The sequence below is a fragment of the Pagrus major genome, chromosome 21 (assembly GCF_040436345.1).
Source record: "Pagrus major chromosome 21, Pma_NU_1.0".
NCBI lineage: Eukaryota > Metazoa > Chordata > Actinopteri > Spariformes > Sparidae > Pagrus > Pagrus major.
Window position 1 is genome coordinate 20,292,045 of NC_133235.1, and position 27,913 is coordinate 20,319,957.

The window sequence follows — 27,913 nt, forward strand, 5'->3', positions numbered from 1 at the left end:
GCAGTTTGGGACTGAAATACAGTGACTTAGTGATAGCTATATTTTCCAACTCACCTCGTCCAAAGACACCATCTGACTCTAACCATTTGTCAAGAAATAGACTCAGAGGATGAGCCTAATTTCTGATGGGCAGCTTTAAAATGGAATGGTTTGTCAAATGCAGTAAATATACTTCAGGTTAGAATATGTCTCATTCGTCATATCTAGGTAGAAATGTCCCCATTTAAGACTAAGAGGGTTTGTGGTACTAAATCAAAATAGCTTGCTACTACTGGTTCTGATAAAGGTTATCACTGATTTGAAGAGTGACTGGGTTTCCCACTGACGTGTAGCCGTAGGTCTGAGTTGACACTTTGGTTTTAAAGCTCTGCTGCCCACCCTCGACTCTCTGCACCTCTGAGCAGTATGACGGCTTCACTTCCAGCTTGGCGTGGCTGACTTGGATGGGGACGTGCCTCTCCGTCCCGGACCGGGCTCCGTTGGCTTGGGGGGCAGCGGATGAGAAAAGGCTGCTGGGGAAGAGATGCTCCCTGAAGCGGCTGAAGAATCCGCTCCTCTGCCTCGGTGCCACGACAGGCCGGCCCACGTTGAGGACCACCGGCTGCCCCACAGCGGACCCACCAATCTCCCTCTGCAGCACAGAGATCTCACAGGGCTTTTCTGCAGCAGCGCTGTGGACGTTGGAGGCGCCGTACGTCTCTCCTTCTTCTGGGACGTAATCCTCCAAGTCTTCGAGAGTCAGGACGCGGCCTCCTTGTGTCAGAACCTGAGGCTCCCGTTTTCCCGATGAGTTGTGATCGTCATCTTCATCATCTGGTTCAAAGATGACAGTTTGTTGATCATCCAGGTCGCTGCTGTCCTCTCCATCTGCAGTGAGGACGGATGAGAGCTCATGTGGCTCTCCAGTGATTTGTGTGACAGAATCAGAGGTGACAAGACCCTCCTCTTCCTCCCAGGAGAGCGGCTGGCCGCTGACGTCTCCCTGCAGCTGGGCCTGCTCCACCAGCTTGTTGTTGCAGTTGTTGGTGTTTGGGTTTTCCGGTGGAGACCGTTTGGGTCTGGAAGGTGTAGGTGCACGATCAGACCCTGCCGGTGAGATGCCTCTCCTCCTGAGCAGCCTGGGCGATTTGTTGACCTTGTACTCGATGACCTCCTCTACCTCAACCCACCTGGGCTTGCTCTCCACGACCCTGGCTCCAGCACCCTCAGGTTCAGTAACATAGAGGGTCGGGATGGTGGTCTTTCTTGCAGCGGGCATCCTCCTCACCCTGGCTGTAGGGGGCTCTGGGGTGGAGGTCTCTGAGCGGTGAGCTCCAACAAGGGATGCGCCGGGGGATCTATGCCTCCTCATGCGTGGGTTCTTCACCACAGTGGTTATAGTCTCCTCGCTGGCATAAACAATAAGAGACAACACTGGCATTATTAGAGCTGCAGTAACAAGTGTGTAAATATAAATGCTGTCTGAGGAGCTGCAGTAATGAGGCTGCTGGTTAAAGAAGACAACACCCTGGTGAAGACAGCCCATCCTCTCATCATCCTTGTGATAGAATCCTTTACACTCAGGCTTTAAATACTACACAACAATGCATACATGAGGCCACCGAGAGAAGCTCACACATATGAAAGAGGACCAAGTTGCCTATAAGTCTATTTTAACTTTTAGCGAGTAATACTTTCACAGCAAGGCAGAGATGGGAAGTACTAATACTTTGTTACTGTACTTAAGTAATTTAGTAATAACCCTGCAGGCCTCTGCCTGGATTTTTTTAATTTCTCAGTTTGTTGCTGTGCTCTGGATGCTTTACCAACCCAAAATGTCCATATTTGACATCCTGGGAATGATACTCAACTATCACAATCATCCTACTGATTCTAGCTTTAAGTTTAATAGTCTTTGAATTCTATTAATATGATGTGAGGTTCAGTTAGCTTTGCACAGAAATGGGCAGTAGAAATGTTCCTCAGGGGGATACTTTCTACTTTTCTTCTTTGAGTACATTTCAGAGCCTGTACTTTCTTACTTTTACTTGAGGAAAGAATGTGTGTACTTTTGCCACCTTTGCAGCAATGTCCAACCAGGCAAAATACATGCTCACAAGGATCATTTTAGCCTTTTCACACTTACATGATGATGGTTTTCTTTGGTATTCTAGTCTCCTGCTCCGTAACTATAGGGAGAAGCAGAATAAATGAGATTTCAAAGACAAAATAAGACAATTAGTCTGAAAGCTACAGTTGATAAAAAAAACCTTATCTGGAATATAAGATGCATTAAAAGCATTATAAGCATTAGAGTCTCTTTAAGGATTAAGTTGGTCTTCCTACCTTCAATGGTGATGGCCTGCTCACCAGTACGAGCGACAGCAGAGAGTGGAATTAAATCAGCAGCACACTTGGCACTGCCCAGACGGTTGGACAGCTGACAAAATCAGAGAATATATTTTTAGAGTCTTAAAGATTGTTGCTAATTGATATCAACTGCTTTCAACCCTTGGGTGCAAAAACAATTACAGGGCCAAATTAAAATGACTGAGAGCTGCACAGAATGTTGTTACCACAGGAAATGTTGATAGCCCACGCCTTACACATTAGTTTAAATAAGGTTTTTGATTTATTTTTTTATATATATGTTGACTAACCTCACACTCATAGTGTCCCAGGTCTCTCTCTGTCAGGTTTTTGATTACTAAGACCAGGACCCCACTGCGGAGCTCGCTGTATGTCTGAAACTTTTCCTGGTCAGTCAGCAGCCTGCCATCCTTGAACCACCTTGACCATAAACAGGTACACGCAGCCAAAAAAGAGAGGAAGAGGTTAACACACAGGGCAGCAGAAGTTTCAAAGGACCTCCTGAATTTAATAAAAATGTTGAACCAATTTCATGAATGTGTGCATACCTAATCTTGGGGCTGGGGGCACTCTGTATGACGCAGGTGAACTGAGCGTCCTCACCGGCCACAAATACAGCATTCCTCATTTTATTCACAAAACGAGGAGGCACTACAAGAAATATGTTCAAATATAATACATACATTTTCTGTGTTACATTATAATTTAAATCATTATAATTTAAATCAAAGCATTTGGGTATTTTAGGACACTATCACACTATGTCATTTACCCTGAACGGTGATCTTGCCGAGAGTGCTGGCGTTGCCGGCTGAGCTTGTGGCAAAGCACATGTACTGTCCAGAATCATCTGCTGTCATGTTGTCAAGGATCAGTGTGCAGGAACCATCAGGGTCCTCGATGATGATGTGATGAGGATCGGCCTCCACAGTACGTCCATCTACATCCAACAAGTAAAACAATCCAACACATTTGGCCTCAGATGTTGTTTGTATTCAGAAGTTGGTCATTGGTTAAGAGCATGTGCCTTTACTCCCCGTAGAACAAAAAACAAATGACGTACCCTTGTACCAAGTGACCGAAGGTTTGGGTATTCCAGTGGCTTTGCAGGCCAGTTTAACAGTCTGTCCCAGCTCTGCAGTGCAGTTTGCCAGAATTTCATCAAAGTCAGGAGGACCTGTGAAAGGATATTCATAATGAAAGGTTATGTTTGAAAATCTGAAAATACTAAAAAAAACATTCTGAGTGATGAAAGTGAGAATAAAATACAGAAATAAGTTAGCGTGTGTGTGAATGTGAACTCACTCCATGCAGGCATGCTGAATCGCTGCTGCAGTTCTCTGAAGTCTCTCAGCCATGAGTTCTTGATGGTAACAGTTCGAGCCTGCAAGGTGTATTTCCTCACAGAGTCCTCACGTTCATGCCAGATCTCGAAGGCACGGTCGTCGCCCTCCACTGTCTCATTCACATCAATGTTATTCAACTGCAACAGGATGAAAGATACAGACACAAACACCATTTAGGCTGCTGAAGAAAAAGAAAAGAAGAAAGTGTTAATAAAAAAAAAAAGTGTGATATTAAAAATCTTACCTTCATCATGTTCTTAAAGACATATGTTTGTGTATCAGTGTTGCTGTCTCTCTTGGGTTTGCAGATAATACAGTAGTTCTTAAACAAGAAGACATGGCGGTGGTGACCTCTGGAGGACGTCCTAATTCCTGGAGCCCCTTCCCACACTTGGAAGGGTCCCTGGTTTCAAAAGAAAAAAAATTAAATATTTGAACAATCAAACAAAATTAATCATGTCAGTAATCACTGTACTAATCAAGAATGCCACATTTACCTGTCTAATTGGCTCTCCTAATACTTCCAGTGTGGCGGGATAGTTCTCGATCATGGACACATGGTGTGTATTCTCAGAGCGCTGAGGGAGTGCAGACACCATGGCGTACGCCTCTTCCAGGAGGCAGCAGTTCTGGCCATTTTTTGCCTTGTTTCGAATGAGCTCCTGAAGATGATGGAGAAGAGATTTTTATAACTTAAATATGCAAGTGATGTGTTCCTATCTGTAATGGAGGGAACTGAACGTCACTAGAATTCATTCATATTGTGTGCCACAGCTGTCACCTTGAGGACAGCCTTGTACTTCTGAATCCTCTCCAGTGGATGTTGGAGGCAGGCATTGATGCTGCGTACAGGGGGATCAGCAGGGTCTGCACTGGCTTGGGCTTTCTCAGTGTACTCCTACAATGTAGTAAAAGAACATAGTAGTACAATACCGGCTGGAAAAACAAACAAAACTCACAGAAGAGGAATAACAGTTCTGGTGTTACCTTGAAGAAACGGTGGACTGTCTTGTCACTGATGGCAGATTCAGCCAGACCCTGTCCAACGAGATACTGCAGGTACTTCTCAAAGCCCTCCTTGCTCTTCAGGAAGCACATGGCTACATCATCATCTGTCTCACACTCATTCAACTTTGGAAGGAATGCCCTAAAAGCAATAGTTGTGGGAAATTGATGCATTAAAAATCTTGTTGTTCTTTACTTTCTTTTTTAAAATATCTGACTAAAATGAAAAGTCATGAAGAGGTGAGCTCACTTGCTATGGAAGGACTTGATATCATCAATGTTTCTAAATATTGTGTCCTTCTGGCTGCTGACTTCAGGCGGTGCATCGGGGACGTCTGCATGCTTCAGGTGGTGGGAGGTAAAGAAGTCTACCTCTTTTACAAACTCTGATTCACCATTTATCAGGTCGTGGATCAGTTGGCTAGGGACATGACATAATAGTTGGTTATGATACATGGTTTAATTCTAGTAATTGCTTGGTGAGTGTTGATATGCTTTACTTACAATAACTTCCTCTTGTATTCACCCTCAGACACCTCCTCTGCACTCGTCTCTGGAAGGTCACCTGTGTCAGCAGAGAGCTGGAGGAATATGCATTTTTATTATTACCTTTAAATTGTTCAACAGCCTAAAGAGAATGAATTTACACTGGTGATAAGAGTTGAGATGTGATGTTGGTGGATCAGTGGCTTTAGTTCTATGACATACTTTGAGTTTCTTGTCCAGGTAGGCAGGTGAGACCCAGCCTTGGCGGGATGGTGTAGTTTTGGTGGGTTTGGTCCGGACTAACCATTTGAGTGGATGAGCTGAGTCCAAAACTTCAACATACTGTCCCTCCTTGAGCGAGATGGATTCTTTGCTTGCTATGGGGTTGTAGTCAGCCGTTGCGACATAGATGTCAAACATCTGGAAAAATATGAAGCACACGTGGCTTCACAAAAGCTGCTGTGAGGATGCTTATTCTTTCCGTTCTATTGATATTTCTACTTCTGTGTGTAGAGCGGATGTTTTCAAAAGCCTACACTTTAAGGGCCTGTGTCCACATAGCGTTTTTTTATGAGTGCCAGCTTTTATCAATTGTTCCCAATGAGTGAGCGTCTGCTGCAGACGGCCACCCAGAGAAAAGGCACAGTGTCCAGCGTCTTTTTCCCAGCGCTCCGCTTTTTTGTGCAGATCGCTTCAAGTTGAAAATCTCTCAACTTTTCAGAAAGGCGCTGGTGACATTACTGTCACTCTTTTTCTTTTCCCTGGCCTAGGTGATAATACTCACCATATTTTTGTCTCCTACAGATCATGTCATGCACCCACATCCTCCCTGCTCTGATGTCCTGATGTCAAATAAAAAACAAACCGATGGTAAACTGCAAAGGGGCAGTGTCGATCATACAGTGGTTGTTGTCGAGATATTGTTGTCATAGAGACGAGATGTACGTGCAGCATTTTTCCTCTCAGTGCACAAACACTTCATCTCCACGCTCCTGAGCGCACAGCCAGCACTTTTCTGCCAGAAGAAACTGCTATGTGGGCCCTAAAACCTACACTAACATTTCCCCCTAATTCTCAAATTAAATGTTTTGGTCTATTTTGTGCCTTTATTGATGTATAAAATTCCCTCTTTATGTTTCTCCAGACAGTGCTTCTGTGCTGAATTGTGGTGGATGGATAATATAAATAAGAAGGAAGTAAATGGACTATAAATACTTAATCTTTGATTGCAGAACTCAATACAAACCTTGAGGTTTCTAGTAAAGCAATTCTGGACATCAAATATCACACTGAGAATTTGTCTATCTCACCTCTCCCCTGGCATCCCCCTCATCAGACTCAGACGAGGAGTCAGCAATGAGGGAGGGAGGACGAGAGCGACCGTGATGAGGTGATGCAGAAGGGGTCTTGGTCTCATCATCACTGTCTGCACCTGGTACGCGTAATGAAGCTGAGGCAGCAAGGACGGAGGGAGGCAATCAGAGGAAGACATGTCAGGATTCTGTTTAGTCAGTAGTGCAAAGAACTAGAGCACTTACAATAAATAAATAAATAAATAAAATAATATGTAATATAAAAATATAAACTTGGTCACTGTTATGTACCATGAAAATGAACATACTTGGTTTGAGATGCAAAAAAAAAGGTTTTTTTGTTTGAATTTGGTGGCAGTTATTAGTAACACTCAGTTTGTCAAAGCTCGGATGAAGCAGGACAAGTCAGCTCTAAATCACATTTCAAGCAATAACCGACTCTCTGCTGGCATCTACTGGTGCTTTATTTGCTTAGCAACGTCTCTCAAAACATGTCTAGGTATCATTTTAGATTTTATTTTAAAGTAATCACATATTTTTTGAGATGTAAAGAACATTGCTTTTAAAAAAACGTTTTAACTCTAAATGCTTTGCTATGACTATGTTAGTATTGTGACAACATGCAAGAAAAGGCTACAGTACAGATAACACTTTTTATCTGAGCTCTCCACATACATGTCTGTCTGTCAGCATGTATTCCAGCTATAAGTTGGTGAGACTTAAGTAGGTATAAAGGGGCACAGACAGCACAAGAGGGGAATGCTTTACAACAAGAGAAAACTGTTGTGACCGCATCTATAATACATGTTTCTTCCTGTATGTAAAACGAAATGTCCTACTAGTCATCTGCAAAGTTATCTAACACTAGAAAAATATCTAAAGGGAAAAATGTATATTAATTGTGAAGCTGAAGCACTTGGGATACATACTCGTAGTTTTGGGCCAAGATTTCATCCACTGGAGCACTTCGTGATTCTGTAAGCTGTCTGAATAACAAATTCATGATTGGATGAGCATTTAATCGGTTGGGTTGCTAAACTGATGGATGTAAAAGTGGTAAAGAAATGATGTCTGTATGAAACAATGAGAGCTTTTAAGTCAGATGCTCAAGGTTATAGTAAAACATGCTGGAAAACAAGCAGGAAATAAACGCTCCTTTGTCAAGTTTGGTGTTAACCTCGCATCTACTGGAAAGTGAATTCTTATTCAAGAATTGAAGTACCTAAACATTCACAAAACCACACTTTCACAATTCTTGAATAATCCCAATGAATTCACTAAAATTCTACCAAAACAGACGAACATGTAACAAAACATTTACAACAGAAGCACTGTATCCAACATAATGTGTGGATTGTTTGTATACTTTTAGCATCTTTAGCATTACCAACTAGCGAAGCCATTTGTGTTTCAAATGCAGTATCAGAAAACTATGACTCATTCTAATTTAGCAAGGGGACAGGCAACCTGCAGGGTTTTATTAACAAACACAGATAACACCAGGTGATTATAAATTAATGATTTTAAAGGGACTTTCTCTGGGTGAAAGCATCCACAGCATGTAAATCACAGACAGTACGTTATCTGGTCATAGTTAGCTTGCTGCATGTATGATGGTGACAGAATTAATAATTTCACACTGAATGAAACAATCTGTGATTCTATTCACCAGTGTTACCCAGTGCTGGATATTAGTTGTACATGCAGCAGTGTTTGTTTTGGCATATAAACTTTGATTTAGTTTTTGTTATATAGTCATCTGAATTGTTTCAGTTTGTCTAGTTTTAGTTGACTAAATATCGTAAGATCTATAGTAGATTCAGATGATATCCAAACTAAAACTGACAAAAATTGCAGACATATTGCCTGCCTGACATATTCTAACATTGCTCAGTATTTCTGGTTGAAAGTACTGAAAACTCTAACTAGAATTTCTTTCAAACATATTGATTGAATATGTAATCGCACAGACTGAATGGTCCATAATATACACTTACCTTGAGTAAACTTGGCTGATACCATTTCAGTGATCTGGGAGGTGAGTTTCATGAGGAATTCCTCAGTACCTACTTCACCTAGGTATGGGATTTTACCCTCTTAAGGCACACACAAATAGGGAAGAACAACATACTTATTGCAGTATTAATTTCTACAAATCATTTATATCACTGTAAATATAGACAATATTTATATAAATGAAAAAATCTCACCATGTCCTCTGCTGGCCTCCCCTTCTGGTGGACTAACTGTAATCCCAAGAACCCTGATGAAAATAAAATGGTTTTTTTTATATTCAAAATGTACTGTATATACAACACAATCTGAAACTCAAATCTCAAAGAAAAACTTACTCTGATGCTTTGGTCTCTTTCTTTGGTTGTGGTGCTGGGAAAAAGAGGAAGAAACATATACAATTACAGTCAAACCCAGAGGTAAACTATGTATATAATTTTAATCTAAAGTGCCTAGATGTCTTTGCTTTCCTTACTTTCATCAACCTCGAGGTGTGCAGTGCAGATTGACTGCCCTGCACTATTCGTGGCAATACAGGTGTAGGCGCCAGTGTATTCTGTGCCCACGTCCATCAAAATGAGGCTGTGCTGGCGCCCTGAGCTTGCCATTTTGTATCCCTTGGTATCAGGCTTGATCCACAGGACATCCTCCATTGATTCCTCCTTTAGCCAGGAGACCATAGGAGTGGGAGACCCTGAAAAAGTAAAGGGGAGTATTGAGAGTTTTTAGATGTCCTCAGATTACTGGAGGTGTTAAAAGATGTTAAAACAATCACATTAAACAGTAAACAAACCTTCTACTTTGACGGACAGAGTGATGCTGGCTCCTTGTTTCACCTTCCTGTTGCTGAACCTCTCAATGAAGCGGGGTGGCACCAGGTGCACCTTGGGGTCTGTGTAGATGAAAAACAAAAGCACAGTTATAATATACTATTATAAAAACTAAAGTAGTTGTACCTGTGCCAAGTTTGTAGGATAAATTACCTCTTTTATCTTGTGGCATAATCTCCCCTGGACCTGTTGCAAAATGCAGTTGTTACTTTATCTGTAAACATCTTAGCTCTAATATTTGATCTCATGCTTTTTGTGTTGGCAATAATTCAGACAATTGCATACATACTCAGAACTATCAGCCGAGCAGAGGAGTAAGCAGAACCAGCCACATTGCTGATGTAGGCTGAGTACTCCCCCATATCCTCTCTCTTCACCTTCAGGATCTCCACGCCATGAACATCTCTCTCTGCTAGCAACAGAATCCTGTCCGAGGGTCGCAGAGGGTGGCTGTCTTTGAACCAGTATACTCTGGGTTTGGGGAATCCTGGAGGACAAAGAGTATTTCACAAACAACATTCTCAAGTCATATGTATAAGACTGTTACAATCAGCTGTTGGCTGCCTCAAATGAGTTAAATTTTTATATTGGTTGATAAACTCACCCTTTACTTTCAGCTGCATCTTAGCACTAGGTGAACCTGGACTGACATGAACATCATGAAGCTCCTCCAAAACTTGTGGTAGTTGATCATCTTCAGCTACGGACTCAAATGTCTCAGTTTCCCTGCACGGGAAGAACAGAATGTTATTAATATTATAAAACATATTCATCAATATATTTTTAAACATCATAAACACTGTTCATAGTAAATTCACCTGGACATGTAGCCCTTGGCACTGATGTAGGAAGATGTCTCAGTGGCATCAGCAGCAGTGTCGTAATCTGAGCTGCAAGACACTGAAAGAAAAGATTGATGTACAGCATCACACAGTGATCAGTGAAATCAGGGAAAACGTGTGTCAATGTTTACATGTGTAGTTTTGCTAGCCTTGTGAGAACCAGTTTGAGCTTTCAAAGCCTTCTAATTTGTACACCAGTGTTTCCAGGTCGCTTTTGTATTTAACTCTCAATGTAAGGACCCTTTTGGCCACTCTACATTTTTAAGATGCTACTTTAAGACTAGCTACTAATTTCAGTTCCTAATTTCCTACTTATTTCCTACATTTCCCAAAATGTTTTTTAACAACTCAAACAAATGTGCCTGCATCCAGATGTTGGTTTCATGTTTAGTGAGAAGGAGCAAAAGATATGTCAATGACAAAAGTTAGGGAGTGAGATTTGCCTGTCAAAAAAAGAGAAAAGAAAATGAGAAATGTACCCTCAGAACAAAAGCATCGTCTTGTGTGATGAACCTTTAAGACTACTCCTGCAGTTTGTGGATTTTTTTTCTTTTTTTCTGGATTTTTTATTGTATTGAAAATAGCTAAATATAGATGCAAATATTAAATTTAAAGGGCTGACAACACATTCCTGATATTTCTACTGTACATGCTATAACTTTGCTGGAAATATCTCAGGGTGTTATCCACAAACTAAGGAAAAATGCACTACGAAACAAAAACACTGTCCAATAAACACAGCTGCCAACAGATGTGTTTAACAATGCTACAGTTATTTAGGGCCCGCCATCAATAAGAAAAAATGTAGTAATAACTCAAGCCAAGGTACTCAAACATATTTGTAAAACAAATGTGTAGGGAGCATATAACTACTCACTGTCAACCCTGAGTTCAGCCTTAGTGGCTGTGATGCCGCTGCTGTTTTCAGCTGTGCAACGATAGACACCCATGTCAGTAGGCAGCACAGTGGTAATAATGAGTTGGTGGCAGCCCTCCTGGTCTTCATTGATCATGTAATGGTCATTCTCCTCCAGCAGTTTGCCATCCTTATACCACCGAATGGTGGGAGGGGGCTTGCCAATCACAACACAGTCAAAGCTGACTGGATAACCGTCTGGAACATCCTGACTTCGTAGCTCTGTCAAGAAGACTGGGGCAGCTGGGTAACAAGAGCAAATAGTCGGAAAATCATAAAGTTAAAATGACCACATAAAATGTTGAACACTGGTTGGACTCAAGTAACAAGGACAATAATGAGCATACAACAGAGCAGAAATCTGAATCAGGTAAACATACATGATATTGTCACATTAAAATGTATACATAATGGTGAAAGTGTCAATGCTTCTTACCCAGGGCTCCAGCCATGAATGCAGGAGGCTGTCTTTCTTGTGTGGGGGTCTGTGTTCCATCTTGAGTGTAGCCCATCTTCCTAATTCGCAGCTCCACTTTAAGGTGCCCTGCCTCAAGGATGGCAGTCTCCACAGGAACTCCATGGATTGTGAACATCTCCTGGAACCTCTTTGAGGCCACCTCAGCCTCTCCCCGTGAGTTAAAGCGAATGTAGATGTAAGTGTCATCCTCACGGTAAGAGTGGGGATCTGGGGGACGCAGGTCTCCTTCATCCGCGCTGAGAAATGGTTCTTCCTCAACATCTGGTGGGAGACGTGTGCGTAGCAGGCGCCGGAGACGTCTGCTAGCCTGCCTCAGTGACTCGTCCATCTCACTACCTGAGGAGCTCTCAGCCTCACTGTCGGCACTGTAACCCACCGTCAGCGGTCGTCGCCCAGATGATTCTCTTGCTGTTCCTACTGTGACCTTACCGCTGTGAGATGATACTCCAAACTTGTTGGTGACCTCACAAGTGTAAACCCCAGTATCCTTTGTGGTGATGGCAGTGATGACCAGTGAGCAAGTACCATCATTGTAGATATCAATATGGTGGTGCTTGCCATCCGTCAGTGGTTCTCCATCCTTTAGCCACCTCACCTTATCAGGTTTCCCTTCTGACACACATTCTAGATGTATGGTGCCATTAGGTTCTTTGGTCTGGTCTTTGAAGGTCTCTTTAAAGACAGGACGCATGTCTCTGCGGGCTTTGTAACCCTTGAAGGCAGCTTGAATTTTAATGGCAGCTTCTCTGAGCTCAGGCTCATCTTCTTTACTGACCTCTATGATTTCAGTCTCCTGTGTAGAAACCTGTTTTTCATCTGTCTGCTGAATCGTGGTTGTTTTTACTTCAGTCTGCTGCACCGTTCTCTCCTCTGCCATCTGGAAATGCTTAAAGAACCTATCAGTGGTCATAGTCTCTGCCTCGTTGGTGGCTGTGACAGTAACCTTGCTGCTCTTCTTGAGGAAGGACACAAGAGATGGACCCCCAGAAACAGACTCATCCTCAGAACTGGTGATCTCTGTCTGCTTCTTTGCCACAATAGCCTGCTCCTTCTGTCCTGATGTTATTTCCACTTTCTCTGACTCCTTCTGTTCTGTTTTCTTTTGACCACCTTTACCGTCATCGTCAGGTTGTTCAGTGATGGAGTCAAGTGTGGGCTCTCGACTCATACGCCGCTTCTTTGCTGATTCCTCCCATAGGTCATGGATATCCTTTTCTTCAGCAGCTTCTGGAGGCAGACTGGGCTGACCAAGTTTCTCAGCCTCTACCTGTTTTGCCTCAAGACCTATAATGACAATGGAGTTTTCAATGTTACTATGTTTTTTTAAAAACTTAAAAAACAAAGCCATTAACTAGTGCTAGACTCTGTCGATTAAAACTCTACTTATTCCAACATCGCATGATGGAAATTCCTAAAGGCTTCAAAAATAGTTTGAAAAAAACAAAAAAAAACAACACACCCAACAAACAATGTCTTACCTGGGGAAACTAGTGGCTTCGTGGCTGCCTCTGTGTAACAATGACAAAACAAATGCACATATCACATTGCAGTTTTAAAACTTCTAAATGTCTAAATGCCATTATCACATCATTTGGGAGAACATTTAGGAGCACATTTGTAGAGCTGTCTATTAGGGTCGAGCGAGTACTTTGCTGAAACAAGTACAGATAATGTATTTTTTCAAGTACCATCCGAGGAATATGTGCCTATAGCTGACTGAAGTTTTTTATTCAAGTTTATAAAAATAAAAAATGCAAATAGTCTTACTCGAGATCAAAGACATTGATTGGAAGCTCAATTCTGAGGCTGTTTTGTTAGTAGTTTTCTAAAAAATAATACATATAGCAACTTCTGATAAACCCATATCAATTTCAGGCTTAAATTAACATTTAGTAATTAATTAATTTAATGTTAATCAAAATTTAGTCCCACCCACTTGCAGTTTAGCACCACCCTCCTCTGGTTTAAGTTAAGTGAAGTTTAACTCAAGGTGCGGGTGCAGATAATGATAAAGGTGTAATTGTCCGTTCCTACTGTCTATATATGACCCCAAAAAATACAAAAAAATCTTATAGTTTTAGGTAAATAATGTTACAACAATGTACTATAAAGCCATAATGAGTTAAATGCTCTCACAAACAAGCAAGTACACCCAATTTCACAATTTCATTGACTAAATCACACGTCTACTCACCGAGCTGCACAGTCTGAGGCAACTCAACAGGCTCTCCAGTCCCAGCTCTGTTGATGGCGGCCACCCTAAACCTGTAGCAACTCCCTGGGGTCAGCTTTTCAACCACAAACTCAGTGTTGCACACAGGTTCAGAATGACATGGGAGCCAGAGAGCACTGTCTACCAGCCGCATCTCCACCCTGTAGCCCAAAATCGGACTCCCTCCATCATGTAGAGGAGTGAACCAAGAGAGGTTGACAGACTGTTTAGTCTTACTGAGGACCTCTGGGTCCTCTGGAGGATCAGGTACAGCTGTTGGGATGGAAAGAAGCAGGAGTTAAAAGCTTTTATGAACAATTAAACTGCAATGGTACATGGGGCGCTGGCATGCAGAGTACATAAGAGGAATACAAAAGTAGGTGGCGAGTATTTACTTTGGTCCATTAACTGATCTTCTCTAAATAGTAATGTTAACATTTGAAATCTAAAACCTGAATTCCTTAAAATGAAGATACAAATCAGTGAAAGATTAAAAACACTTTTTTTTGTCAAACACTTACTGATGATAGTGAGCTTGGCCAAAGAGAGAGCATCTCTAGCAGCAAATGTAATTTCCTGCTGTGGCAAAAGAGGTGCCTGTCTCAGGACAAGGCGATAAGAGCAGCCATCAGCCCTCATAGCCCAGAGGTCACTGGACTTAATCTCAACTCCATTAGCATACCAGGCCACTTCTGCCGAAGGGACCGGCTCGGTGAGCTCAACACAAAACTCAACCTTGTCTCCCACTGCAGCCACCTTGTCCTCCAGGCCCTTTACAACGTCTAGCTGCCAGCCTTATGAGAGAAAATCAAAAGAATGAAACGTAAAACTTTGTCCATTCAAATGTATTATACTACCATGTATAATTCAGGCAAGATAATGCTCTGAATCTTGGTGTGTTCATTCTGACTCACCTTTGACAGAGAGTTGGGCCGATGTGGATGCTGTGCCAGCTTTGAAGGTTACTGTGCAACTGTCTTTAGTACGCAACTCTTTCAGTAGGAGCAAATGACGACGACCACTCTCAAATGTCACAAGCTCAGCGTTGGGGGATTCCTTCACTGGTTTCCCATCAAGAAGCCAGTGGCAATCTTTGCTCTCAGGACGAGAGAGGGCGCACTCAAACAGTGCTTCACCTCCATCAAAGGTCTCTACATTCTCCAGGCCCTGAACAATGTCAATGGGTTTGGCTGTAGAAAACATATGGAAAGATGAAGAAAGAAAGAGAGCACAATCAAAAAAGAAGAAGAACAACACAATATTCAAGTCAAAACTTCGATCATCAACTGATCACATTATTTGGCCACAGAAGAACTGTAAGTTATGAGGGAACAGAGGAGACTCCCGAAAGGTTGGTCCTCTTTCCATGTGGAGGGAAGCTCACCTTCCACATGAAGTGAAGCGACCACACAGGTACCCTGCGCTTCACAGGAGTAACTGCCCCTGTCCTCAGCGGACACACGGCTAATGTACAACCGAGCCACATTCCAGTCCTGCTCCACTACCACCCTTCGGCCATCAGGCTGCAATGGCTGCCCATCTTTCTTCCACTGAGCCTTGACAGGCCTTGAGAACTGGCAGATGAACTCAGCCGGTTGGTTTTCGACCACCCGAAGATCCTCCATGTCGCTCACCACTTCAACTGTGGGATCTGAGGTTGGGGTCAGGGGTCAAAGGGTCAGGGCTTAGCCATAAAATATAAGGATAAGAGCCGGACATGCCGAATGACATGTGGGCTTTATAACCCCCAAAAGCATGTTGCTGTGGTGCTCATATGTGAGTTATAATATTATGTTTATATGGATTGCCTAGTGCAAATTGTATGTGCCATGGTAGAATATCTTAATGCTTATTTCACTGTCCACTGTGAGCACTGTATGAGTTCACAAAATGGATAGGGGGTCAAAAAGCCCAACCGTCAAGGTTCAGGGTAATGGTTACACTCAAAGGCCAAGAAGAGCTGGCAGCTGATGAGAGGGGAGGGCTGATAAGTGGATAGAGATGCCAAACTCATAAAGTAGGTGTGGGTGTTAGAGGTTTTAGTGCTCAGAGGTTAGGGGCATGGCTTAGTGGGATGGGATAGGGGAGGTTATAAAACAACAGCCGGCCTACATGGATGGGTGGAGCAGCACTTTCCAAACACAACATTTTTGCTGCCACTATTCAGTGGTTCAACAACTCTATGCGATAAAACTTGGATAAAACCTTAACATCATCAAAACCAAGCCTTCTCTGTTATCCACTGAATCCAATCTGTCAATCTATATTATTCATCATTAATATTACCAAGAGACACATATACTTATGGCTGCACCTTTAACCAGATAATAATCACGATTATGTGTTTGCTTCCTACCATTCAACCTGATGCTGACAGTCTGCCAGTGACTTAACTGGCAAAATCATTCACTGGCACAGTCATTCACAAACAATAAATGTACCTCCAATAGGCACTGGTTGTTGTTTCTGAATCCTGTGCCTTGATTCAAATTTAAGAAAAGACTGGGCCAAATGGAACCAATAATGCAAACAAACAGAATAAAGTCTGTCTCCCCATTTCCTTTTGGTAGGTGTAAGAAGTTATTTATATGAACCAAAGGACATTATTTCATATATATTGGAATGGAATTTGCTAAATAGCAGGGAGACATCAGAGACATCACTGAACAAGCAGCAACACCCTGTTAGCTACCAACTGCTAGCCTCAACAATAAAAATTGACCCTGCCATGAGGAAAACTGCTGGTGTGGATACTTAAGACTTAATGAATGAACACAACAAGTGAGTTTTAGTGTATAGTTTGAATGTGGACTGGGCATGTAGTCGCCTTGACACCTCGTCGCCTTGAATCTGCTTACAGAAACAAATACTATACAGAAGAAACAACAAATGCCAACAGCTGCAATGGAACAGTTTTGTCATTTTATGCTCTTGTGTGTGAATTAACCACCTGTTTAATTCATACTCAAAACAAATAGGGGGGAGCATATTGCCAGAGTAACTGCAAACTGCTGCTAGTTAGCTCAGTTAGCCTTGTAGCTAGTGGTCCCATTAGTTGGCTCCAGTATGCCTGGACTGGGAGTTCGGAGTGTTTACACTGCTAGCATAAAAACCTTGGACCGCTGGGGCTCGCTCGTTAGCATGCTAACTGCAGTAGATATCTCTTCAATACAATACATATGTAAAAGCTGCCATTTCTACACATTCTGTAGATAATCTTTGTCAATTCTTGAAATGCTTTAAAGTAAAATTCTTACATATTGTACGCATGTCATCATAAGTCATCTATACGTCGTCAAGAGCTGGACCCACTCCCACCCACTTACAAAGGCACACAACCATTCAATCTCACATTCACACATATAGGCAATTTAGAGTCACCAATTACTCTAATCTGCATGCAAGATAGATGTCTCTGAACTGGACCCACAGGCACAGGAAGAAAATGCTACTTTCACACAGGAGGCCTGCATGTTCAAACCCGGATATTTTTGCTTTGAGGTGACAGTGCTAACCACTGTAGACATTTTCCAACTAAAAATAGAAAGACATATCTTGATAACACGTCACACGTTTTTTTCATGATAACATTTGTACAATTAGAGGAAGCTTTACAACTCAAAAATAGAGGCAGCTTTAAAAAGTGGAAGTTCAATCAATCCATGAACGGTCTCTGCGATAAGTGATCTCAAAAGTTTTAAACATAATCGTGATTATCATTGATTCATCATTTCAGCCCTACTCTAATGAAACTTTTCTGTGATGCTGCACCCAGTTGTATGTTTTGGTTATATCAAAGCATACAGCATGGAACTACTGCCATTGTTACTGTCGATGAAATGAGAAACAATGCTGCTCATGCATGATGAAGCACTGAAATATAAAAATATCCACTATGAATCTATTCATGAACTTCAAACCTTTTAAGGGACCCTGCAGAAAACATTATAATTCAAGGTATATTATTATACTTACTCTTATTCTTCAAGGAGAATTGCCAGATTTATTTAAATTATAATATTACCATTAGATGAACTGTACATTGTAGTGACAATAACACAACTTTGAAATTAAAATGCAAATATTGTGTTTGGCAGATCTGAAATGTAAGATTACATTTCTGCAGGGCCTAAAAAAAAGACTGAGATACTGCTTATCTCAGTCTGCACTCATTGTCTTTATAACGCGATACCTTTGACTAAGAGCTTGGCTGCTGATGTTAAACTGCCAGCTTTGAACATGACGGTGCCAGAGTCATCTGTGGCCAAGTTCTTTAAGGTGAGCGTGTGGATGTGGCCCTGGCTCAGCCCTATCTCACTAAAGGGGCTGTTCTCCAGCAAGTTGCCATCCAGCCACCACTGCACCTTGCCTGGTGCCCTACCGGACAGCTGGCAGGAGAAGGTTGCCCATTCCCCAACAAAGACGTCAGTGGTCTTAAGACCACACACAATGAAGACTTCTTTCACTGTTGAAAAATACACATATGCATACACTGAGCGTATAATTTGCTTCAGCATTATATAAACACAACACAGCCACGTGTACAAGACAGACAAACACCATGCAAACATCACACTGTATAAAGACTTAGTCCTTAAAAGAAACGTAGTCTATGTGTAAGAATAAATTGTAGAGTACAATTCAAATTTAACTAATCAGCCTTAAACTCCAGGACAAACGCAAAAGTATTGAGATTGGCTACCTTGCACCGCCAAAGAAGCTGTAGTGAGCTGGTCTCCTGCATCACAGGTGTAGAAGCCACTGTCTTCAGGCTCCAGGTTCCGTATACAGAGCTCTTGAACGCACCCTTCCTGCCTCATCTCATACTTCCTACTGGACTCGAGGACCATGCCTCCTTTCCTCCACTCAACACGAATACCTGGCTTAGACAGCTCACAGTCCAGGGTAATAACATCACCCTCCATGGCATCCTGGCTCTTGAGCTCTTTGCGAAAGAACACTGGAGCACCTGGTGAAAATTCAAAATGTGAAAGGCATCAGATGTTGAATTGGAAGGTTTGGCATCAGAAAGTTGAGATGACAAGACAAACATCTCTTAGGGACTTTAGACAAAGGTTTTGCTGATGCAGTGAAGCCAGACTGGGTGTGTGGTTGAGAGACGTGGAAGTTCACGAATATTTCGGCTGTTCATTTCAATCCTATCTTGGTCCACATTTTGGAATCTGATCAGGAAATTTATTTTTTTTTTTATTTTTTTTTTAGAGGTGGCATCATTCTTTACCTTCCACAGTCAAGGTGACGTCACACTGTGCATCTCCAGTGTCACAGGTATATGTTCCTGAGTCTTCAGGCACCAGGTTGTGGATACGAAGCTGGTGGAATGCTCCGTTGTTCTTCAGGTCATACTTCAGACCTGCTTGGATGGGCACGTTGTTTCTGATCCAGGAGATAGTGGCCATGGGGTCAGAGATGGTGCAGGCCAGAGTGACAGTTTCGCCCTCTAATGCCACAGTGTCGTGTGGCTTCTCTAGTATTAGCACTGTAAATATGGGAAACCCGAAACGAGATTTAATAATTGCAGAATTGATATGCAATCTTTTCCTTTTCCCTTCCTTTACAGCCCTGGCATGAATAATATCAAAGCTATTAAAAAAAATGCATGCATGCATGCAGTGATAATTATATGCTATCACAAATTTTTACAGCATGGTGAATAAAGATCTGAAATTGTTATCAGAAATATAAAAACTGCAAAATTTGACAAATTCAGTATTGAATGTTTATCTTTGAGAAACACTTACAATTTACATTGTTAAGTAGTTTATCTCCTTTTGTTACAATATTTGTGTTAGCACTTTGATAGCATTTCTTTTTTTAAGCAAACACTAAATGCAAAGAATGGAAAACACGACTGAAAGTTAGGATGTTGAAGATGATGGTGCCAGCCGGTTTCCATTTGCCAAGACAAAGCTGTTCGGTGATCGATGGAGATGGATATGGGGAGCAAAAATCTCCAGCGACCATGTCATCTCCTTTACCTTTGGGTTTCTCCTCCACCAGAAGACAGGCCACGCTCTTCTCTTCCCCCACTACAAAGGCAACATCCCCGGATTCATCTGTGGTCACCATCTTCAGGACCAAACGGTGCACTCTGCCCTGGCTGCTCATTTGATTGAGATCGTTATTTTGGAGGTTATTGTCTCCAAGCCACCATTCCCCGTTTGTCACGCCTGCATGTGACAATTCAACCTCAAAGACAGCATCCTGCCCAGTGGTCACAGTTGTATCGCAGAGTTCTCTGAGGATGCGCACATGCTCTGAGGGTAAATGGGATGATGGGAGGTCAGTGATCAGATCTCGGCGGGGCTTCCAGATGGCATCAGTAAGAAGGTGGAGCCATGAGCAAGAATCGGTTTTATACTTACTTAATACTTCATGCCACAACTTTGATCTCAGGTTCATGGCTGTTAGCATTTACCAATCTAATGACAACTAACAGTCAATCTACAGTAGTACTAGATTGTAAAGAAAATACTAAACTTAACTACACTAAATATTACAAATCGAGCAAACCTTAACCTAAATCCATTCACTATACGTATATGTAATTTGATGACTCACAACACATATTAAGGCAGAAGTTATAAGAATAAAAAAGTGTAGCCATCAGATAATTAAAAGTCAAGCTACATGCCAGCTAAGACATCACACTTCTAACTCGAGGACAGTCAACTCCAAGAAAAATAGATGCTGAGTAGAAGATATGATCCGGTAATTGATAATGAGATGGATGAATGTAAAATGAACGTCAGGAAGGTTGAAGACAAGAAGAGACAAGAGACATAAATGAGATGAAGATGTGCTCTGTTACCTTTCACAGTCAGGGTAGCAGTACTTCTCTTGTCCCCTGTATCACAGGTGTATTCTCCACTATCCTTCACATTCAGCTTGTGTATGACCAGGATCTGAATGGTAGCTTTCTGCTCCATACTGTACTTCTCCCCATGGGTCACTACAGTTGAGCCCTTCAGCCAGGTCACCTTGCAGTCCGCACTTGATGTCTCACAGGACAGGGTGGCCTTTTCTCCTTCAGTCGCCTCTTGACTTTCCAGCTCCTTCTTGAATAGTACAGGTGCGGCTGCCAGAAAGACCATTATTAATTAGGATGACTGATTTAAAAATTGTCCTGGGTAAACCCTGTCATCACTTAACACACCAATCATAGGCGACATTATTTATACTCATATTCTACATTTTCCATACCACTGAGAAGCTTAAAACAGAGCATGAAAAGGTTAGGTCCTTGCAAAGTTTATCTACATTCAGTCCATTTCAAAGTCTGAGGTAAAACACTGATAGACTGAATCAGAAAAAACAGCAATCAATTTAATTAATATTTTCATCAACAAATGATTGTGTCTGTGAGCATCGTTAAGCAACACAGAGGATTCAAGAGTGCGAAGATAAAATACAAATGCTATTTTGAAAATCTCAAGTATAAAAAATGTTTATTTTTTGTAGAGGATTTTCCCCCCTTTATTATAGAGAGGTGACAGAAAATAAGAGAGGGATTGGGATGACATGCAGCAGAGAGTTTTCCAGGAGGGCTCTAATCTGGAAAGTTGTGACTGCATCGTCATTCACCACTTAAACAACAGAATTTCAATGACTGAATAACACGACATGGTCAAACACTACAGTGAATTTTGATGTTGTGTATCAAGTTATTTTAAAATAAAGCGTACAGTCAAAAACAGTCAAGAAAGTGTACAGTGCAAACAACATGTTGTAAACAAGATTTCAAGTAAACAAATTGATTGACATGACCAGTGTGTGATATGAACACTACAGTGAAAAGTAATGGGGAAATGTTAGTTCAATGGAAAGAAGAATAAACATGCAAATACTGTAGAAAAATGACGGAATATGCAATACGGTGCAGATCTTACGCAAATATGAAAGTGAGATGAATGGATACAAGTCAGTATGAGTGGAAAGCAATCAGAAGCATCCATGTTTTGGGATGCTTCTAAAGAAGGAAAGATAGAGGAAAGGTGTCCCACAAGGAAGAAGATATAGAGAAATGATATAAGAAGTCCAAATGATATGACAGAAGCAAAAAGTAAAGTACTTATTCTTGTCCCAAGAAATAAAATGCATAACATTTCCCTTACCTCTGACTGTCAGAGAAGCAGTGGAAGTGTGGTTTCCCACTGTGAAAGTGACTGTTCCCGAGTCAGCTTTGGTGACGCCTCTGAGCGTGAGGCTGTGCACCCGACCCTCGGTCTTGATCAGGTTCATTTCATTATTCTGTAGTGGTACATCCTGGAGTTTCCACTGGGCCAGGGGTGCCTCCTCATGAGAAACCAGACATTCGAAGTGGACATCTTCACCCTCGTATACAACGCAGCTCTCCAGGAATTTCAGAATGTTAACGTCGACCTCTGTTTGACAAATACATTTCAGCAAAGTGGTTACATATTTGTCTTGACAAAAATATCAAGTTCAAGTTGTGCAGATTGTGATCAAAGTGTGATTAAATATATAAAGATCTCTATTGAGCTGTTATTGTGAGTACCAAGTGAAAAAAACAGTGTGTGTGTTACTGGTCGTGAAGAGAGACCAAAGATAGGCACAAATGATGAGACCAGTGATCAAGCTCAACGGAGAAGTGTGAATAACTACAAGTGTTTTAAAAACAATGACCTGCAAAGCAGGAACATGTGGGGTGAGAAATACCACGTGAATAAACAAGATCAAGCAAACAAGATCTCCAGATGAAAGGTTGATGCATGTCATGCTCAAGTTTTGGAATGATGTAAGACGTGCAGAAAGATGTGACTCCAGAGTGTGCATGACAGGGACAGTCTTAAATAGAACAGCTCCTACCCTGCACAGTGAGGACAGCTGAATCCCTCTGGTTGCCTGTATCACAGGAGTATTCTCCTGTGTCTGCTGCCTGCAGTTTATAGATGACAAGCTCAACTACAGTTCCTTCCTGTTTCAGGTGATACTTGCTGCTGGATGCCAGCACCCTGTCACCACACCTCCAGACCACATTGGCTCCAGGCTTTGTGGTTTCGCAGCGAAGACTAGCGCTCTCCCCAGCCTGTCTTTCAAGGTTCTGCAGCTGAGTTTTGAAAAGGACAGGCTGGGCTGGAGGGGCAGAAATGGAGAACATGTGGAGACAAAAATATTAGGATGACCAGGTGAAAGCTGGCACCCACTACACACATAAAACCGCTGTGTCAAGTCAAAAAGTAGCAGTGGTAAAAATGAGTCATATATGTCAAAGACTCTTGCGCTTACATCTTAGTCCTTAAGTCATCGCATTTATTTAATAACAGGTCTTCTTAGACAAACAAGTCTTCAGTAATTTACTTTGCAACTCAACGATTTCCACTACACACATCAGGTTTTAGTAAGCGTACCCTTCACAGCTAGTTGTGCAGTGCTCTGACGGTCACCAGTGTCACATGTGTAGCTCCCAGAATCCTCTGAGTCTGTATCGTGGATAATTAATGTAGCCAGGTGTCCTGTTTGTCTAATTTCATACTTGGCACAAGGACAAAGACCAAGTTCTCCTTTCCTCCACTCCAAAGGAACACCAGGTTCAGAGAGCTCACAATGCAGGCTTACACTGTCGCCCTCATCAGCTGTTTGGCTTTCAAGTTCTTTTGTGAAAATAACCGGGGCAGCTGATGAATGAAAAGAAATAACCAGATGTTTATCTAAAGTACAAGATCGAGAATGGCGATGAAAAATGCAGTGAGATGAAGAAGAGTGGATTGAAAAATGAAATGAAAGACTTGGTGGCAGAAGAAGACAGCATGAGATGATGACATGGTCTCAATCATACCATTTACAACAAGAGAGGCTGAGCTTGTTGTGTCCTCAGAACAGCACGAGTAGCTTCCTGTGTCTCCAGGTCTCAAGCCAAAGATCTGTAGCTCATAAATGCATCCTGTTTGTTTCAATTGGTATTTTTCTCCACAAGTCAGGACTTGAGTTTCCTTCTTCCACTCGACGGGCAGTCCAGGTTTGGAAAGCTCACAATGCAGAGTGACACTGCCTCCCTCTTCAACCTCCTGGCTATCCAGGTCTCGAATGACTACGGCTGGAAGAACTGGGGATTGAATCAATAAGATGTTGATGTGTATTGTCACTGGCAAAGTTTTCAAATTGCCAGTTCATACCAGATGAAGACTGCAGTATGCTTTGTACAAATATTTTAATTTTTAACTTACATGACTGAGTGGATGATGATATTTTCACCACTAATGTTGTTAAAGATCATTCTGTGGTTGTTAAAGCTAACCAATCTCGCTTTTGTCTTCTATCTTCATTGTTTTTCCTACTTTTAGCATTGATTTGTTTTTACTTTAGGTGTCATATCTTACTTTATTGTTCAATATTTTTTTGTAATTTCTATTGTCAATGTGTGGCTGTGTCATTTGTAAAATATGTGGGGGAAAAAAATATGCATACACACACATACACATAAAACAACACTGATAATCCTTAATCCCATTCAAAGCAGAGGGCCAGCTAAATATTTTTTTTTTTTAAATCAGTCAGTGAAGATCTTTCTCTGCTGATTAAAATATTTTCCCCAAAGCTACATAGTGCACCTTTAATACTTTTTATCTGCAGACAACAACAAAATACAGCAGATCTGGCATTCACAAATGAATACTGTAAAGGAATTTCCATATCTTAAGTCTCATAGGTTCATAGTCGTAAATTTGTCAATATACATCTCCCTCTCTGCCCACCCCGGAGGTGAAGTTACGCTGAAGTCACGTCCAGGGTCACAGCTTTCTGTGTGTGCAGAGGTTCCTCCTCCCCTCCCTACACCGTATCTCAGTCATAGTGGAATTGTTGTATTGAGCAGCTGGGGTGATAAGATGTGCTGTCTCCCAGACAACAAAAGTGACATTCTTGTTCCTCTATCATCTAACCTTAACTACAGGCTCCATGAGAGACAAAACTCCATATTCTCCCATCAAATACAACGCGACTTATGTAAGCACATTTCCACAGAGTATTCCATAGTGGGTTAAATAGTCACAGACTAAGGAAGTGTTCTTCAGAACTAGCATTGCAATACACTGTGTTACTACATTTACTGTTGAGCTATGTTCTCCTCGATCAAGCTTTATTAAATACTTCTCACCTGGGTTGATCAGATGAATGAAAATTCATCAACAAATACAAAGTGAGCAGCAACAAGACAGACTGATTACACAGCATACAAAACTCCTTTCACCTTATTATCCAGCTCTGTAGGCTCTGACTTTGGGATGACATCACACAGCAGGCTTTTCAATCTCCGCAGGTGTAGTAAATTTAATTAGACCTTAAATATCTACTGTAATAAACACAGAGCAGCACTAATACAAGAATAGTAAGGAGACTTCAGATGAATAAACCCACAAAGGATGTTGCCAAACAAATAAATTAACAATCACATCAACAGAGAGGATTGACTGATTCCAACAAAATGCTCCTGCCAATGCACAATTTCCAACTAATCAGCCAACAAGAACAAATGGGCTTGTCATTTGACAAATCTTTCAAGACACAAGGAAGCACATAACAGTCTGGAAGTGTTGCATTATAGTATGTGTTTTGCCAAAACCCATGCATATAACAAACCTGCTGATTACAAACAGAACCCCATTTACATTCACGGTGTTCTTGGACTTTCTTTATAACACCACCACATACCTTCAACTCTCTTTTTCGTTTCTTGCTTGTCAGGTTCAACTCTGTATGTCACTGCCGATGTTGGTGACTTCTCTGCTATAACTGAAGTTAGTAGCAGACATATAATGTATGTTTTAATGGAACTTATATAACGTGGAAATTTTCTCCAACAGACCGAACAAGACAACAGATCAGAAGCAATGTGCCACACGAGTTTAGAGCCACAATGTCCAAGACAACAAAATGCCATCCAAACTTGAATTCCATTTGTCTGGTACTGACAGTACAAAAGTTTTTCATTTTTTAGATGATACATATATTCATGCAATGTGCAATGGTAAAATCTTAACAAAAACCTACAGACAGTACTATGCCTTTGTCCAGAAAAGAAAATAGTAACACTGTATAAATGTTACGTAATGTAAGACTATGGGCATAGACAATCCATTTTTGGAATCCATAGAGTATAAAGTCACAGCTGCTGCAGCATTTGGAGGCCTCACTGCTCCAAAACACTGAAGCCTAATCATACCCGAAACATGGCAACTAGAGAGCCAGCAGCCACAAATCTCATTTTTAGATCCGGTAAGTTTTGCTGAGAACACATACTATATTTCGGCAACATCTTACATTATTATCCAAATAACTTTCTTCTCTCCCATTTAACTGAATGACCTCATCACTAACTCAAATCTCTGAGCTATGAATGTAGCCTTTAAAAGAAATAAACACTTTTGGACAACACAGCACAGCAACATACAGACTGAAGCATAAGAACAGGACCAAGAGCCAAAATATACAGTACGTCTCACAAGCCAACACATCTTGCATGTCATGACCACTGTTGAAAATTATCTTCAATCATACAACTTATTTTTATTGATGTCCACACCTTACAGCGTTACAAAAACAAACTACAGCCACACATAAACACAAGTAAGAAACATCAGTAGAGATAGAACACCTGCATTTGGCAACACGAAGACTGAATGGTATGTGAGAGGAGACGATGAGGAAGCACAAGGCCAATAAAGAGCTAAAATTGTTGCATACCTTCAGCTGGCTCTTTGGTCCCCTGTTTCTGTGTATCTTGTTTGGCAGCTATTCCAGCAGCAGTCTTTTCAACTGGGATAAAACACAACATTACCCTCACAATCATGCAGTGATAAGCTCTATAACCTTAAACCAGCAGATGACCAGAGCCAGTAAAGCACACAAAATGACCCAGTACACCTTGTTTACTGTTGCCTGTTTAGAGCTTGGCATACTGAAATGTCCTTGTGCAATCAATCAATAAATCTACAAGCAAGAAACAAGAAAGGCTCTCTCTCCTCTAGCAGATCATTATCAATAATCTAACATACAGCAACAATGCAACACAGAACTGCCAGAGGTGCCAACACAATCAGCAGAGCCAAAAGCTCCATTACTAGTCAAAATAGTTCTATTTTGCATTTGTTTTACATATTACACAATATTCAACTTTTAACTCAAATTGTTAAGCTGATATTATCATTTGTAATATGAAAATAGTATAACATTCAAAACAAATGCAAAATAGAAGTATTTGACAAAAGGTCTGACATTTTGACCCTACTCTAGCAACAACACGTTTGACATTCAAAACAGAACTGGAGTAAACTAAGCATAAAGACAAACAGAAAATACAGTATTGAATGGTATTGGTGCTATAAAATGGAACTGACAGAACAGCACACAAGGGCAAAAACAAAAGCCACCTTCTTTATACATTTTACACATTCTGTAGACAACATAACCTACTGCACAAACAGTAAATCCAAACTGAGCTGCCTACACCCTCCAAATTTTCTAGTACTTCTTTTCTTGTTAAGTGTGTTTTTCTACAAGCTTGAAGTTACATCTGGAAAACAACAAAAGACAACAATGCTAACAGTATTGACAAATGTCAAATTATTAGACAATAGCCATGCAAACGTGTCTCATTACCTTCACCTCCTACTTTGAGCTCTCGTGAATCTCTCTGAATCTCTTGTTTGAGATGCTGCTGTGTAGGAGTCTGTCCAGTAGATGGCAGTGTCACAGCTATGAAATTGAACAAAACACAATTCGAAATTGCCTCAGCACATTACGACATGTATCACCAGCCGATGGGAACATAATGTGTCTCCAGACCAATAAGTCAGCCTCCATGCAACAGCGTTAAGCAAAGAGCTCAGATGTTGAGAATAATATGATGATTTCTTTTCTACAATAGTAATACCAGCCCCCAAAATCACACAGATCATGTGATGGTTGAATAAAAAAGCCACATTTTCCAGCAGGCAGATGAAATAGAAGCCACAAGACACCATGTAAGAGGGTTCAGGGCCCAACAAGTTTCTGTCCGATGACACCAGTCAGCAGCCAAGACATGGAGTGACAGTGTTAAGTACTGGATAGCTTGATGTGTGTTCCTCACTTATGACTAAACA

At 41.4% G+C, this 27,913-nt stretch overlaps 1 protein-coding gene across 1 annotated transcript in view; it reads right to left on the minus strand.

Moving 5' to 3' along the window:
- Window positions 1–268: 268 nt before the first annotated feature.
- Window positions 269–27,913, minus strand: part of obscnb (obscurin, cytoskeletal calmodulin and titin-interacting RhoGEF b) — a 55,564-nt gene continuing 27,919 nt past the window's right edge. The window contains exons 37-77 of the mRNA XM_073491434.1: window positions 25,482–25,562; window positions 23,183–23,449; window positions 22,641–22,907; window positions 21,926–22,195; window positions 20,623–20,889; window positions 19,790–20,068; window positions 19,033–19,290; window positions 18,493–18,759; window positions 17,983–18,255; window positions 15,175–15,441; window positions 14,705–14,980; window positions 14,312–14,584; window positions 13,773–14,063; window positions 11,537–12,862; window positions 11,062–11,343; window positions 10,161–10,242; window positions 9,947–10,068; window positions 9,632–9,829; window positions 9,496–9,528; window positions 9,306–9,404; window positions 8,988–9,206; window positions 8,851–8,884; window positions 8,710–8,762; window positions 8,497–8,595; window positions 7,429–7,485; window positions 6,497–6,636; window positions 5,409–5,606; window positions 5,205–5,281; window positions 4,951–5,121; window positions 4,683–4,842; window positions 4,477–4,593; window positions 4,193–4,357; window positions 3,940–4,098; window positions 3,655–3,832; window positions 3,413–3,526; window positions 3,122–3,289; window positions 2,898–3,000; window positions 2,640–2,769; window positions 2,326–2,419; window positions 2,126–2,168; window positions 269–1,388 (exon numbers count right to left, since the gene is read on the minus strand). Coding sequence (XP_073347535.1) covers window positions 269–1,388; window positions 2,126–2,168; window positions 2,326–2,419; window positions 2,640–2,769; window positions 2,898–3,000; window positions 3,122–3,289; window positions 3,413–3,526; window positions 3,655–3,832; window positions 3,940–4,098; window positions 4,193–4,357; window positions 4,477–4,593; window positions 4,683–4,842; window positions 4,951–5,121; window positions 5,205–5,281; window positions 5,409–5,606; window positions 6,497–6,636; window positions 7,429–7,485; window positions 8,497–8,595; window positions 8,710–8,762; window positions 8,851–8,884; window positions 8,988–9,206; window positions 9,306–9,404; window positions 9,496–9,528; window positions 9,632–9,829; window positions 9,947–10,068; window positions 10,161–10,242; window positions 11,062–11,343; window positions 11,537–12,862; window positions 13,773–14,063; window positions 14,312–14,584; window positions 14,705–14,980; window positions 15,175–15,441; window positions 17,983–18,255; window positions 18,493–18,759; window positions 19,033–19,290; window positions 19,790–20,068; window positions 20,623–20,889; window positions 21,926–22,195; window positions 22,641–22,907; window positions 23,183–23,449; window positions 25,482–25,562 — 9,077 coding nt within the window. The remainder of the gene's footprint in view (window positions 1,389–2,125; window positions 2,169–2,325; window positions 2,420–2,639; window positions 2,770–2,897; window positions 3,001–3,121; window positions 3,290–3,412; window positions 3,527–3,654; window positions 3,833–3,939; window positions 4,099–4,192; window positions 4,358–4,476; window positions 4,594–4,682; window positions 4,843–4,950; window positions 5,122–5,204; window positions 5,282–5,408; window positions 5,607–6,496; window positions 6,637–7,428; window positions 7,486–8,496; window positions 8,596–8,709; window positions 8,763–8,850; window positions 8,885–8,987; window positions 9,207–9,305; window positions 9,405–9,495; window positions 9,529–9,631; window positions 9,830–9,946; window positions 10,069–10,160; window positions 10,243–11,061; window positions 11,344–11,536; window positions 12,863–13,772; window positions 14,064–14,311; window positions 14,585–14,704; window positions 14,981–15,174; window positions 15,442–17,982; window positions 18,256–18,492; window positions 18,760–19,032; window positions 19,291–19,789; window positions 20,069–20,622; window positions 20,890–21,925; window positions 22,196–22,640; window positions 22,908–23,182; window positions 23,450–25,481; window positions 25,563–27,913) is intronic.